Source organism: Gymnodraco acuticeps, unplaced genomic scaffold (assembly GCF_902827175.1).
Source record: "Gymnodraco acuticeps unplaced genomic scaffold, fGymAcu1.1, whole genome shotgun sequence".
In the NCBI taxonomy this organism is placed as follows: domain Eukaryota; kingdom Metazoa; phylum Chordata; class Actinopteri; order Perciformes; family Bathydraconidae; genus Gymnodraco; species Gymnodraco acuticeps.
The window spans coordinates 71,655-85,414 of record NW_022991740.1 but is presented as its reverse complement, the minus strand read 5'-3'; the positions used below and the strand labels follow the sequence as shown (position 1 = coordinate 85,414).

Sequence of the window (13,760 nt, the reverse complement as noted above, 5' to 3'; positions counted from 1 at the left end):
GGAGGAGGCGTCCAATACTACATGAACCCGATGAACCCATCCCCCCCCCTCCCCGTCCTGAGAATACCTCAGTTAAAGAGACACGGTTTGCACAATGGCTGGCTGTGGAGCTTTCATAGCAGACTCACTTAAGCTGCATCAAGGCCATCCGCACATACTATAACCAGGAATATCGATTTATGAGGAAAATATGCATCATATCACACATTCAGTCTTCCAAATATCTGACTGATTGAGACAACAATTTAGGAGATATAAGCTAGTTGTATTGCATCATGATTGTATGATTTGAAATGTCATAATGAAATGCCAAAAAAAGTAAATCCTTCCGGTGATTAAGACCCACTTATTATGTACAACCATGAACCCTCCTTATGTAAGACAATTATATAAGAACATATCAAAGTCTGAAGCACAATTATTTCATATTTGAGACTGATATTCAAATGTCAGCTGCCAAATATCAAAATATCTTGGGAATATTCAGCATTAAAGGGGAGCAACACCTTAAAGAATTCCAATGCTTGCTTTTCCTTAGCCTATAGGGAAGTTCAATCAATATGTGTGAGCATGAGCTACTGACTCTCAAACCCAGAGAAATAAGTCTCAAACTTGTGATTTCATCAAGAAAATATGATTGTGACGCTGATGGCAGTGAGTGACGCAAAGCATTGTGGGATATTGGTGTGGGAATGAGTCCTAAAACCTGGGAATGAGTTAGCATTTTAGCACTTTCAGTTTCCTCTCTCAAAGTCAATTTGTTTTGGTTAGAAGCCCTTAGTAAGGTTTGTGGTTAACACAAGCCGATATTAACTTTGGTTCATTAAAGTAAATAAGGGTACAAGACGTCATCACGCTGAACACAAGTGTGACTTTAGCTTCGTGGCGGCGAAGTGAGTCATTCAATCGTGATTCTGGCTATTGCATCAACACCTCAAAAAATCCTAAAGTGGTGTTAATATGTGCAGATTATCCTGCTGAACAAAACATGCAAGTATTGATTCATCGCTGCCTGAGGTGTGTGCAGGTAGTTTTGAGGAGTGATGCAGGGCCCCAGACCCTCATATGAAATGCTTTGACCGTGTACCACTTTGTTTTTCTTAGCTCACTAACATCAAACTCACTCTGCCTGTTATACTCATATTCTATAATAATCAGGGATCATACATATTCTAGGGCAGGTGGGGTCAAACTCAAACACACAGTGGGCCAAAAAAGAAAAGAAAATGGGTACTAGTCGAGGGCCGGACTGGTTTAATGTTTATTGCAAAACGTATTGAAATGAACTTATTGCACACTTTAAACCTGGAACTAACAAAGCTTAAATTATTGCCTATAAAAACAACATTAAACATTAAATAATCAGCTGCATTCATTTCTTATGGCTCTATCTGCAGCTTTTCCAGAGTCATTTCTTATGAGTACATTTTTCCACAGGCCAACAACAGCTTCAACAAAACTATTCCCCTCAAAGAGAAAACCAAACATGCCCTGTTGTCCTGAGAGAGAAAGTGCAGAAGGAAACATCCATTGAACTCAGTGTGCTGCTCTGTGATGCTAGCTCAGATACTTGGCATCTCATCTTGGGTGCAAGGTCATCAATGTTTGGGCTCAGGCTCTGAGCAGAGGAGACCCTCAGGATGGAGTGAAGGTGTGCGTGCAATATACCGGCGGGCCAGATCTAATAGGAATTAGAAATTATCCTGCGGGCCGAAATTAAATCCACCACGGGCCCGATTTGGCCCCCGGGCCTTGAGTTTGACACATGTGTTTTAGGGCATTTCATCTTAAATTAAAGGATTTTATCATTAAGGGGAACATACAGTATAATGCCCATTGTGTGCCTCTACTGTGACATGTTTACAATGATTTGGAGCAATAGCCAATCGAATCGCACTTGTTACATAGTGATGTCACTATGTTTAGGCAGGGGAGAGAAACTCCCTCCTGGAATGAAATGTCTGATTTCAGCTTTTGCACACCATTTACATGCAGAATAACCTATATTACTGACTTTTATATTCCATGTATTCGTATATATAGACCTTTCTTGCACTATTTCGATTTTATTTGTATTTACTTCCACATCTCAAAACATTCTCTTGCACTATTTTATTGTTTTATTTGTTTTATGTCCTATATATATTCATGTTGCATTGCTGCAGGAGCCTGTGACTGACGTTTTTTCAATGCCATATCTGCACTGTAATGTGGACATGACAATAAAGCCTTGAGTCTTGAATCCTTTTCACTTCTTTGTCCTTGTTGAAACGTCTGGTTTGCCATATGCATTTCAGGGGCCTCACATGAACACATCAGCTCCTGACAATCCTTTCTTTCCCACCTGACATGTTGCAGCTTGTTTCGGAAGCTTCCTAGAGTTGATGAAGATATGTTTAAATAATGCGATGAGTATTTGTATACGTCCATGGCGCTGTCCATGGTGCTGAAGTAGCAGACACATCGTACACAGGGATGCTTCACTTCTGCCAGCTTTGCAAAGTGACAAGTGGCAGTTACTAAATCCCCTGGCGTTTTTTTTTTATAAACGAGCCTTGTTTTGTTGTTATTTCATGCACTATGACATCCGATTTACATTGGAAAAAAAGTGTAGGGGACAAGATATGCCGTTAACTGATTTTGTTACACAGATTAACACCAATGGTTTTATTACAGAATAAAACAATAAGTACAAGATTCAAGATATCTTATTGTCATATACAGTATACCGGGCAGTTGTACTGTACTGTACAATGACATTCTTGCGCTCAGCTCTCCACACCTAAATATTAAGTATAAGATACAAATATATATATAATACAAGCTGACACACATTTAAAAATTCCTGTCTCAGAATAAAAGTGCATGATGCATGATAAAACAAAAATAGACAGGATATATAAACAGCAGTGTAGAGTATGGCATATGCATAAGAATAAATAGATACAACAGTGTGGATGTGAATATGAATGTATAGTATGGAAACAATATATTGACAGCCAGTGTTAGAGCTGTTGGTCATGACTGGGATCATGTGGAGGGGTGGGGGGGGATGTCTGAGAGAGTTATTCACAAGTCTGATGGCCTCTGGGTAATAGCTCCAACAAGCCGTTTAGGACAGAGAGTGAATACACACACTTTACAGAGATGCTGTGAGAAACCAATGTGAGTTTGGAACATTGAACAATGTAAATATATTCTAGTAGACCTCAACAATGGAGTTATGATCAGTAGAAATGGCCATGACATGGGACCTTTAATACACTTAGTTTTACATGCTGACTCAAATGTGAAATGTATAAAACTTATTTTGGTTCCCATTTGAATAAGCAATTGTCCAATTTTACAATAAAGATATCCAGCTAAACGGACATTTATTATTCTGTAAAAATGGCTCGGGTCATAATGATTAAAAGTGAACATGTTCTCAAGTGTAACTCACACACATGAAATCCACAGGAACTTAAATGAAGGTGTCGTTTTCTACATTTGGAAATGTCTCCACGAGGAAGCAAGTAACAACCTTCCTGTGTTGTCTGGATCAGAACCGTTTGGTCTCTTAACGCTCCTCTGTGAGAATCTGCAGAACTCTGAAATGTCTGTAGCGCCACTAGAGGTCCTCCTATCTGAGGTTTGAAATACACCTACTGCATTCTGTCTGAAAGGAAAAGTCTGAATCACTTTACTTCAGAAAATAGTGTTATAGAAGCCGCTAAAAAGCTAATATTTCTTATTTTACAATCATGTATTATATATACTTTATATACACACACATATACATAAATATATGTAAGATACAGATATAACATACATTCTGTTTTTGTGTTTCTGAGTATTGGTAAAGGAGAGGGCAGACAAGAAAAAGAGGTCGGGAGAGAAAGTAAATGAAAGAAAATAATATCAATATTAACCTTTGTAAATAAAATAAATAAGTAAAATAAAATAAATAAAACAAATAAGTAAATAAATAAACAAGTAAATAAATAAAATAAGTAAATAAATAAGTAAATAAATAAACAAACAAGTAAATAAATAAATAACATAAATAAATGTTATTAAATCAATAAAAATGTATGTGTTACTCAAAGTTATTTATGGAACAGTGGATGGGATTTCAAGGGGAATCAGGAAATATAACAAACCGTTTAAAGCAAAATTCCTCAGACTGGATTTGAGAAACGCTGATGTCATGGAGGTCATGAAGACCCCAGACGTGACGTAGGTTTACTCAGTGGGTTCACCTCCTCCTGAGAAGGCCTTATCTCCCGGCTCTTGATCAGCAGTATCAGCTGTGACAGTGACAGCCCTGATATGGAGCTTTAACTTCCTGTGTGGAGTTTAGGAAAAAGACCCATAAAAGACCTTTTAATGTACAAGTTCACCTCAGGTCTGTCTCACTGTCATCAAAGGGGTGAAGTGAAATCCTGACCTAAAATGAGACACTGAATTTGCTGTCAGCGGTTTCCTAACTTTTGATATCATCATTTCAGTCCCCGACCAGACCTAACATATGGAGAGTGGACTGCTACTTGGAGAGGTCCCAGTTCACCTCCTGCCCTGCCGTGGTGCCCTTGATCAAGGCACCGGACACCCCCCTTCCCCCCTCCCTCCCATTGCTCCCCGGGCGCTGTACAATAGCTGCTCCTAGTACTAGACTCCTGGTACTAGGATGGGTTAAAAGCAGAGAACACATGTCACTGTGTGTGCTGGGTGCTCTGCATGTGTGACCATTAAAGAGGGTTTCGTCCCTCCCAATTATATTCTAAGTAGTAGATGTACTCAAGTACTGTACTCAAAGACAGTTTTGAGATACTTGTACTTTATCTCAGTATAACCTCTTTATGCTCCTTCTACTCCACTACGGTTCAGTGGTGTACTTTTACCCCACTACATTTATTTAATACCTTTAGTTACTTTACAGATTTGGATTACTGATGTGAAAGTCATTCAAACTAGCTGCACCTTTACCAGCTTTGATAACACTTTAATGCACCAATAATTATAAAACATCGTAGGGGAGAGTGGGGTAAATTGAGCCATATTTGAGTTATGCTGTCCTCTAAGCAAGGAGAAATGACACATAGTACAAATGAAAACACACACCTATAATTCAGGATGTCTCCTATCAATGGCAATGATAAGAATTTATATTTGATCAAGGGCAGTGAAAATATTACTTCTAAAAAAAAGTCTTGTGGCTCAACTTGCCCCAGTGTAGGGGTAAGTTGATCCAGGTCAGGGGGTACATTGAACCACTGTTCAAACCTGGGCATACCTACAACACATCTTAAAGGTAACTATAAACAATAAATAACAAACCAAATACAAGCTTAGTTTTTCAAATATTTGTAATATAAATTTCGATTGAATTAATTGATTTTTTTTAACATGTTAAAAGGAAAAGTAAGCATACAAATGATACAATTTCATACATCTTACCAATCAAACACAGGGTAAATTCAACTTTAAATGTAGCCTACAATGAGCTCTTATTATCAACTTGGCCTACTTTCATTAATTTCTCCATTGAAAAACTGGCTCAACTTACCCCAAGGCCCATGGTTCACTTTACCCCATAGCCACCATTTTAGAAAAAATAGCCTAGCATTCAAATTCAGAGTCATCTTTAGCTTAATGATTCACAAGGTTTAATACGCTGCCAACACATCAACATATACAATATATGTGTTTAAACCTGGATACTTTTTTTTTACATGTCAGCCGATATAGCTGACATCTAGAAAATGTACTTTGACAAGCAAAACACGGTTTTTTGTAAAAATGTTTAATTACAACCAGACCACAATGAGTATCTCTCTTTCACAGGAAATGAGAAATGGGTGGAGCTTGCATAATTTCTGGTCACTTGGCGTTGCCTGGTTACAGGGGGTGGTTCAATTTACCCACTGGCTCAATTTACCCCCTTCTCCCCTATATATTATTCTGAAATGGACCAATCTGCACAATGACTATACTTTTGTTTATTAAGTATATTCTCCAATACTTGTGTACTTTTACTTGAGTGACATTTTGAAAACAGGACTTTTACTTGTAACAGAGTACTCTTTGGTGTTTATACTTTTACTCAAGTACAAGATGTGAGTACTTCTTCAACCTAGTCTAAATTGTGTAATCAGCAAAGGAAGTGTGACGTTTTCCCACATGTGTTGTTGCAGTTGCACGCGCACATGCCGCTCAGCACGTGGCGCTGTGGAGTGTCACGTTCCTAATAAAACCTTAGAAGAAGAGGAAATACAAAGCCAAGAAAAGCAGAAGAAGAAGAAGAAGCAGGAATAACAACCAGACGCTCAGCTCGTATCTCAGCAGAGGGAATATCCTTATTTGACTACCACTCGGGCTGTATCCAGTATCAGTAAGCTGCTACTCACATTGTCTCTACTGTATTTATCTGGGAAGAGTACTTTAGCACTGTGTGTTTACGTCTGGTGCTTTTTAGTATTTTTAGTGACGTTATTGCAACTTGCTGGCTGTGACATTTGCTGATGCAGCACACCTGAGATGAGCTGAAGACAATAGGAGCTTCACTGCACACTTTGGCACGAATGCTGCATATATATTGTTAACTATGCTAAGATATAATGACAGTGTGTGAGCTAATTAATGTCAAGGCTTAGCTAGCATGTGTTTCTACCTGGATAAGTTAGTTAATGTTCACCAAGGGAACAGAGGGAACAGAAAGTAGACACCCGGGAAGAGAAGAGATTTGTAGACTCAGCTGTTTCTTACTTTAGTAATTTCCTGCTTTACGTTGGAGTCTCAGTTTCACACAGAGCTGAGAGAAGTACTCAGATATTGTACTTGAGTAGAAGTACACATATATTGTGTGTGTAGGAATACTCTGTCACAGTAAAAGGCATGCATTCAAAATGTTCCTCAAGTAAAAGTAGAAAAGTATTCTCATCAAAATATAGTGAAAGTAGCTACAGTAAAAGTAGTCGTTGTGCAGATTGGTCCATTTCAGAATAATATATATGATGTGTTTTATAATGATTGATCATTAAAGTGTTCTCAAAGCTGGTAAAGGTGCAGCTAGTTTGAATGACTTTGTATTCTGCAGGGTAGCTGGTGGATTTACTCCAGGTGGAACTAAAGTCTGATTCAACACTTGATTAGATTTCACATCATTCATCCACATCTGTGAAGTAACTAAAGGTATTAAATACATGTAGTGGAGTGAAAGCACAAAGTAGCATTACATGGAAATACTCAAGTACCTCAAAACTGTACTTAAGTACAGACAGTACAGTACTTGAGTAGATAGATAGTAGATACTTGGTTACTCAGTACAATTCCTCCACTAGCACAACAGTATTATAGTATGTGTTCGTAGTTTCTGTACAAACTGTGAAGTCCACTGAGACAAATGTAACATTTGTGATATTGGGCTATAAAAGATTGATTGATTGATTGATTGATTGATTGATTGTATGTAAAGTAGAGCCAGTGTTTGAACAAACCCTGTGTATCTCCCAGCTGTGTGTGTGTCACGTGATCTGTAGCATGTTGGCAGGAAGAGCTGTTTGTCCTGTCAGCGAATGACTCAGCTGCTACAATATGCTTCCTCTGCTGCAGATAACACACTGTGGTTTCTAACATGGACATGTCTCTAAAGTAGCAGGTTTTTACATTTGTATAAAGCTTTATTTGTGTAGCACCAACGTCTTTAACAATCAGTATCAGAAATGCTTTATTCGTCCCGCAACCGGGAAATGTACATTATTACAACAGCAGATAAAGTGAGGAGAATAGACTGGCACACGTTATTAGTAACACAATAAGTAAAAAACAAATAACAGATATGTACAGCATGGTTAACAAGTAGCAATGTAATTGTGTTTAATGTGTAATAATACAATTGCAGATTCAGAATCAAGTTGTTTGCCAGGTACTAGAGCTGCACGATATTGGAAAAAACTGACATTGCGATATTTTCTTCCCCTGCGATATATATTGCGATATGAAAAGATACAGGAATTGAAGAAAAGGCAGTTTTCTTTGTCCGCAAACCATATTTTCTTGAACTGTAATGCTACGCAATTGCTATTTTTTTCATCAAGCTAAGCTAGCTCGGTTCGCAGCGCCGAACTGCCCTGGAGAAACACATGAAACTACTTTATTCAGTGTTTTTACCTTTTAATCACCGGGTCCGTTTGCTTTGGAGATTTGATTGTGATTGGTGGTTTGCTGTGCATGCAGAGCCGGCATGTCACTCACTCAAGTAACCCTGACGTGAGTTTTCCTTTTGTAGCAAGCAGCAAAAATAATTGTAACATGACGTGTTTGAGTTAATTTGCCTACTTAATATCACACGTCCTAAAAAAAAAAAAGATTAAATAAATACAAAAATAAGTCGCACTTCCTGCGTTGTGAATATCGCGCATTCGCATATCGCGATTATCGTCACGACACGATATATTGTGCAGCCCTACCAAGTAGTTTACACACACTGGTGTCTGGTGGAGCAAACATAAACAATCTAAGAAAATAAGTTTAAAGAAATATATTTAGAATTAAAAAGACAAGCATTTACAGCAAATACAAATATACAAAGAACCTTAAAAGCTCAAAAATAAATAAAAATACCCTATTTTATAGTAAAAATATTTTTATTTTTATAGGAAGAATGCTTAAAAATAATAACCATACAGTGAATACCGTACAGTAAAACCTTTATGCTGACATGTTGTTCACCTGATCAACATCTCAAGACTATTAACATTTTAAATAGTGTAAAACTTAAACTTCATCAAGTTGTATAAAGATGAAAATACAACAGTAATTAACCGAATACCTCAATGTCATTTTGACACAATATTGTATAATTTGGTGTCCCATTTGCGTTTACTAAATACTTTCAGAATGACATACATATTTATCAGTAATGTGGATTTAATGACAAAGGCATATCAAACATCAGCTTTAACAGTAGTCTAGTAAGTTCAGGGAATGATGATGACGTCACTGTAATGCTGCCTTAAAACCAGGAAAAGACTATCTAGTATCATCACAAGAACGCCATAGAATGGAATCAAATCTTTATATTATACATGAACAATAAGTAAAAACATGACAAACATCAGGGGGCCGTGGCTCTGTGACTCGCTGAGCTTGAAGAGGAAGAGGAAGGGGGGGTCCTGGAGTCTGGATCAGAACCATTTGGTCTCTTAAAGCTCCTTTGTGTGAACCTAAAGAACTCTGAAACCAGTTTGTGTGTCTCCTGTCGAGATCACTGCAGCGCCACTAGAGGTCCTCCTATCGAATGTATGCAATAAACCATCTTCACACCTGATTAAAGGAAACATCTGAATCACTCTGCTTCAGAATATAAGTGTTAAAGAAGCGGCAACAAGTCAAATACTTGTATATACCACTCATTTATTTAGAGCCTTGAATTATACCCAGGCAAAGTGATTACTAGCTAGAATGCCACGGCAGTAAGGTCAGCATTGTTGTGGCAATTTTAGAAAATGCTCAAAAACGATGCCTGCTTTTCAACAGTCTGAGTGATTTTCCTGTTGTATTGTTGGGTGTGGTTTATCTTGAGAACCCCTCACCCAAACACCGAACACTGTGATGCCTCGGGTCCTGAGCAGGGTGTCACAATTTCAAATCAAAACTTAAAATCAAGTGAAATTAGCTTTTGATTTAGTTCCTCCAAAAACAGATCCCCCAGTGGTTTACAGCTCTTAGACACAGAGCATCAGGGGGCTAGGGGTGGGCAATATGACCTGAAATGTGACAGTTTCTTTTGCACCGATGGTACTATATATAGGTATAACAAAAGCAAAGGGGATATGCGTCTTTCGGCTTTACGTTCGACTCTTTTGGCGATATAAGTGGAACATAATTGGCATCCCTGAAATAGAGGTGCCACGCCATTTGTAGTCTGACAAATCGAAGTGGGGATTACAAAACACTACATATGCGTCTTTGAAGTATTTTAGTATTTGTATAACTTTGATGCAGTGTGAACATAACAGTTGTAAGTGAAATGATGAAGAGAGAATAAGGAAATATGTCTAGGCTTCATTGGGTTAGATGCTATGATGAATACAAACGAAATGTAATTGTATGCAGTTTTGACGATGTTTACTGTCTTATTGCCCACCTTAGGCTACGCTAAGCAATGTTTCCTGTTTTTATACTACAGTCAGGTCAACGTACGTAGTCTATCTGAGAAGAAATAGGATGACTGTCTTTAATATGTGGAGTTAAATGCACAGAAAATTACAAATAAACAAAGTACTACACCACAAATATACAACGGCTTCACACAGCAAGTAGAAAGTAATTCCTTTACTGTGACTTCATGCTCGTGCACTTACCGACTGTTCGACATAAATATTGCATGTTTTACGGCTGCTGTGTGCCAGTTACTGATTATATTTTACAACATGCTTCCTCCCAGTCAGGTGATGAGCGTTGGGAGGCTGTAGCTGAACGTCTGAGGCATCATGGAGGACGAGTGCAGGCCTCTGCTGAGCTCCGAGCAGCAGACGGTAGAGAGCTATTCCCAGAGAGGCTCCACGGACTCCCTGGACTTCAGGGCTAAAAGGTAGAAACACGACACCGATCAATATCACAATATCACCAGCACTGCGCCTGCGTGACAGAATAATGCAGACACACACTGAGGGTCATGTTCAATACGAAAGAGGGGGTAGACTCTATAATGACAGCTTTAATACCAGTCAACAGACACGTGTGGGTGTGTGTGTGTGTGGGTGTGTGTGTGTGTGGTGTGTGTGTGTGTGTGTGTGTGTGTGTGTGTGTGGTGTGTGTGTGTGTGTGTGTGTGTGTGTGTGTGTGTGTGTGTGTTGTGTGTGTTGTGTGTGTGTGTGTGGTGTGTGTGTGTGTAGGTGTGTGTGTGTAGGTGGTGTGTGTGTGTGTGGTGTGTGTGTGTGTGTGTGTGTGTGTGTGTGTGTGTGTGGTGTGTGTGTGTGTGTGTGTGTGTGTGTGTGTGTGTGTGTGTGTGTGTGTGTGTGTGTGTGTGTGTGTACCCTCATGGCAAGCAAATACTGAGAAGTTGAATGTGTGTGTCCTGTACCACCTGAGTATTAGTACTGTGTGTGAGTTTTAATCCAGTTAGCTATTTCGCAGTGGCCAACTAGCTTTCTAGGACATACTGTAAAGCACATATACCAAACCTGACACTACTAATTACCACTGTGTGTGGTGTAAACAAATAATGGGAATAATACAACTATAAAAACAGGCTAACTCAGCACTTTGGCTCCTACAGCTGGTTTTAAAGAGTCCTTGGTATGTTAGATTTAATGGACTATGAAAAACTGAATTCCTTAATTGACGTTATTTTCCTCTACTTTTTTTAGACCTTTCTACGTGGAGCCCAGGAACATCGTGGGTGACGTCCCGCAGGAGAGGGTCTCTGCTGAGGCGGCCATCCTCAACAGCAGAGTGCATTATTACAGCCGGCTGACCGCCTCCTCTGACAGACTGCTAGTAAGTCTCATCACTGCTAATCACTAGTTTTGAGCTTTTAGCTTTTATGCACCACAAGCCTGGAGCAAACTGCCTGAAAATCTGAGGTCCGCCCAAACCCTGGGTTCTTTTAAATTTAGGTTTCTTTTTAATACTGCCTATCCTGAGATGCTATAACCGTGTCTTATTATTGCACTTCTCGCTGCAACCATTATTTTATCGCCTTTTTAAAAATTATTTTTAAATCATTATGCGTTAAATGCCTGCGTGAAGCACTTTTAATTGCCTCTGTGTCTTAAAATGTGCTGTACAAATAAACTAACCTTAAAGCCCCTGTCACACTGTCCCGGAATTGACACCCGATGGACACACGATAAAGGAAATGTTCAAATTCGGCTGTGATCGTAGCAACATCGGGCCATTCGTGAGGGCATCTAAGCCATCGTATGACCGCCGGTGGAGTTTCTCAGGCTCCGGCAGCAACTTCGTGAGCGGCAACTTCGTAAGGCACTCGTGAGGGCATCTTGTCAAATCGTGTCATCTTCGTGTTATCATCGGTGCATTCGCCCTCACTCTGATCGGGGCGAATGCCCGATGGCACCGATGATAACACGATGCCCTCACGATGGCCTTACGAAGGGCACAATTGACACACGAATTCAACACGAAAATGAACCTTATTTTTTGACATGCCAAAGATTTTGCCACCGCTCACGAAGTTGCTGCCGGAGCCTTAGAAAGTCCACCGGCGGTCATACGAAGGCTTAAGATGCCCTCACGAATGGCCCGATGTTGCTACGATCAGAGCAGAATTTGAACATTTCCTTTATCGTGTGTCCATCGGGTTTTTTATTGCACAACAAAATCATGTAAACATATTATGTAAATAACCCAACTTGTGTTCTGTGAAACTAAAAAGGATATAATATATTATTTTGAAGGCGAGTTGACAGGAAGTTGTTGTTGCTATGGAAACAACATGACGGAGAAAACGTAATGTCTTCTACATATAAAGACGGAGAAAGTAAAGAACAAAGTCTGAAGATATCAGTACAGTATCATAGTACTGTAACATAATTGTTTGTGTTACTTTCGTTGCAGTTGTATGTCTTAAATGTAATGTAAATGTTGCCTTCGTGTGTGGTTCGGGGCCATCTTCGTGCGAAATTCACAATTCCATATTCGTGTGTCCATCGGGTGTACATTTCGGGACAGTGTGACAGGGGCTTTACCGTAGTTGTCATGGCCAGGGACCACTTATCATGATCATGGATGTATAGAGAGAATTGGATATGGTGTTTCAAGCAGGGCCCCGTTCATTCCTCTGATAGTTGCGCATTGGCCTGACTACCCAGTACAACAATCTGGGGCCAAAGAGCAAGTGTTTTCCTCGAGCCCTGCCCCCAATCGATTCAATCCTTTTCCCAATGTGGAACAAAGTATGTTTGGGCCCAAATGAGGTCACAGACTACAGCGGGACAAGTGGTATGTCAAGACAGGACGGGACTAATCAGTTAGCATGCTAATTTCAGTAGCTATCTCTGCAACTCAATACATTGACATCTATGGCATGATGTCAACATTATAACCTCTTGACATATCAGACGTTTTTCGATGAATGAAAGATTGTAACCCAGGCAATAACCACGCAACACGTTTATTTCCTGTGTGGTTATGGTTATTATAGTGGACCATGAGATTTTTGTAATTTCCTCCATTCAAGCTTTTAAATTGACACCGAGTACATAGTGAGAGGCTTTTTTAAACTCTTAATTTGTGTGACAGACACGTTTTGGCTCTCAGTTTCAGATAAAGGTTAGGATGTGGTTATGTTTCCCTAAGATGTTATTGTTTCTCTGACATATGTAACGTATGTATGCCTTTATTTTCATAAAAACCTTTTGTACTCTATAAGATAAGATGTATTTTATTGATCCCAATTTGGGAAATGTTTGCGTTGCAGCAGCATAACAGACAAGGCATTGCACATAAGAGAAATTTAGGTCGCATTCACACCTCATAGCCGCTTCTCTGGTGCACCAGACGTTTGTTCCATTGCTTCATTTTCCAGAAGGTTCGGTTTGCGTTCACACGGCAAAACTCAAACGGACTATAAACTTTAAACACAAGTCATGTGCTCGGAAATGCTGTTCACCCATTGGTCAGACATTACATTACAGGTCACTTGTTAGACGCTTTTATCCAAAGCGACTTACATACATTCGGTACTGTGGGCAATCCCCACAGGAGCAATTTGGGGTGAAGCGTCTTGCCCAGGGACACAACGACATGCTGGC

General features: G+C 39.5%; 1 protein-coding gene across 2 annotated transcripts in view; it reads left to right on the top strand.

Annotated features, from left to right (window-relative positions):
- The first annotated feature begins 6,224 nt into the window (after positions 1-6,224).
- The window catches only part of slc38a9 (solute carrier family 38 member 9), a 35,293-nt gene continuing 27,757 nt past the window's right edge, over positions 6,225-13,760 (top strand). The window contains exons 1-3 of one of the 2 annotated variants that reach the window (XM_034199147.1): positions 6,225-6,373; positions 10,430-10,576; positions 11,355-11,484. In XM_034199147.1, coding sequence (XP_034055038.1) covers positions 10,476-10,576; positions 11,355-11,484 — 231 coding nt within the window. In that variant the 5' untranslated portion in view covers positions 6,225-6,373; positions 10,430-10,475. Of the gene's footprint in view, positions 6,374-10,417; positions 10,577-11,354; positions 11,485-13,760 lie in introns of both variants that reach the window. The other variant, XM_034199148.1, reaches the window with a different exon arrangement.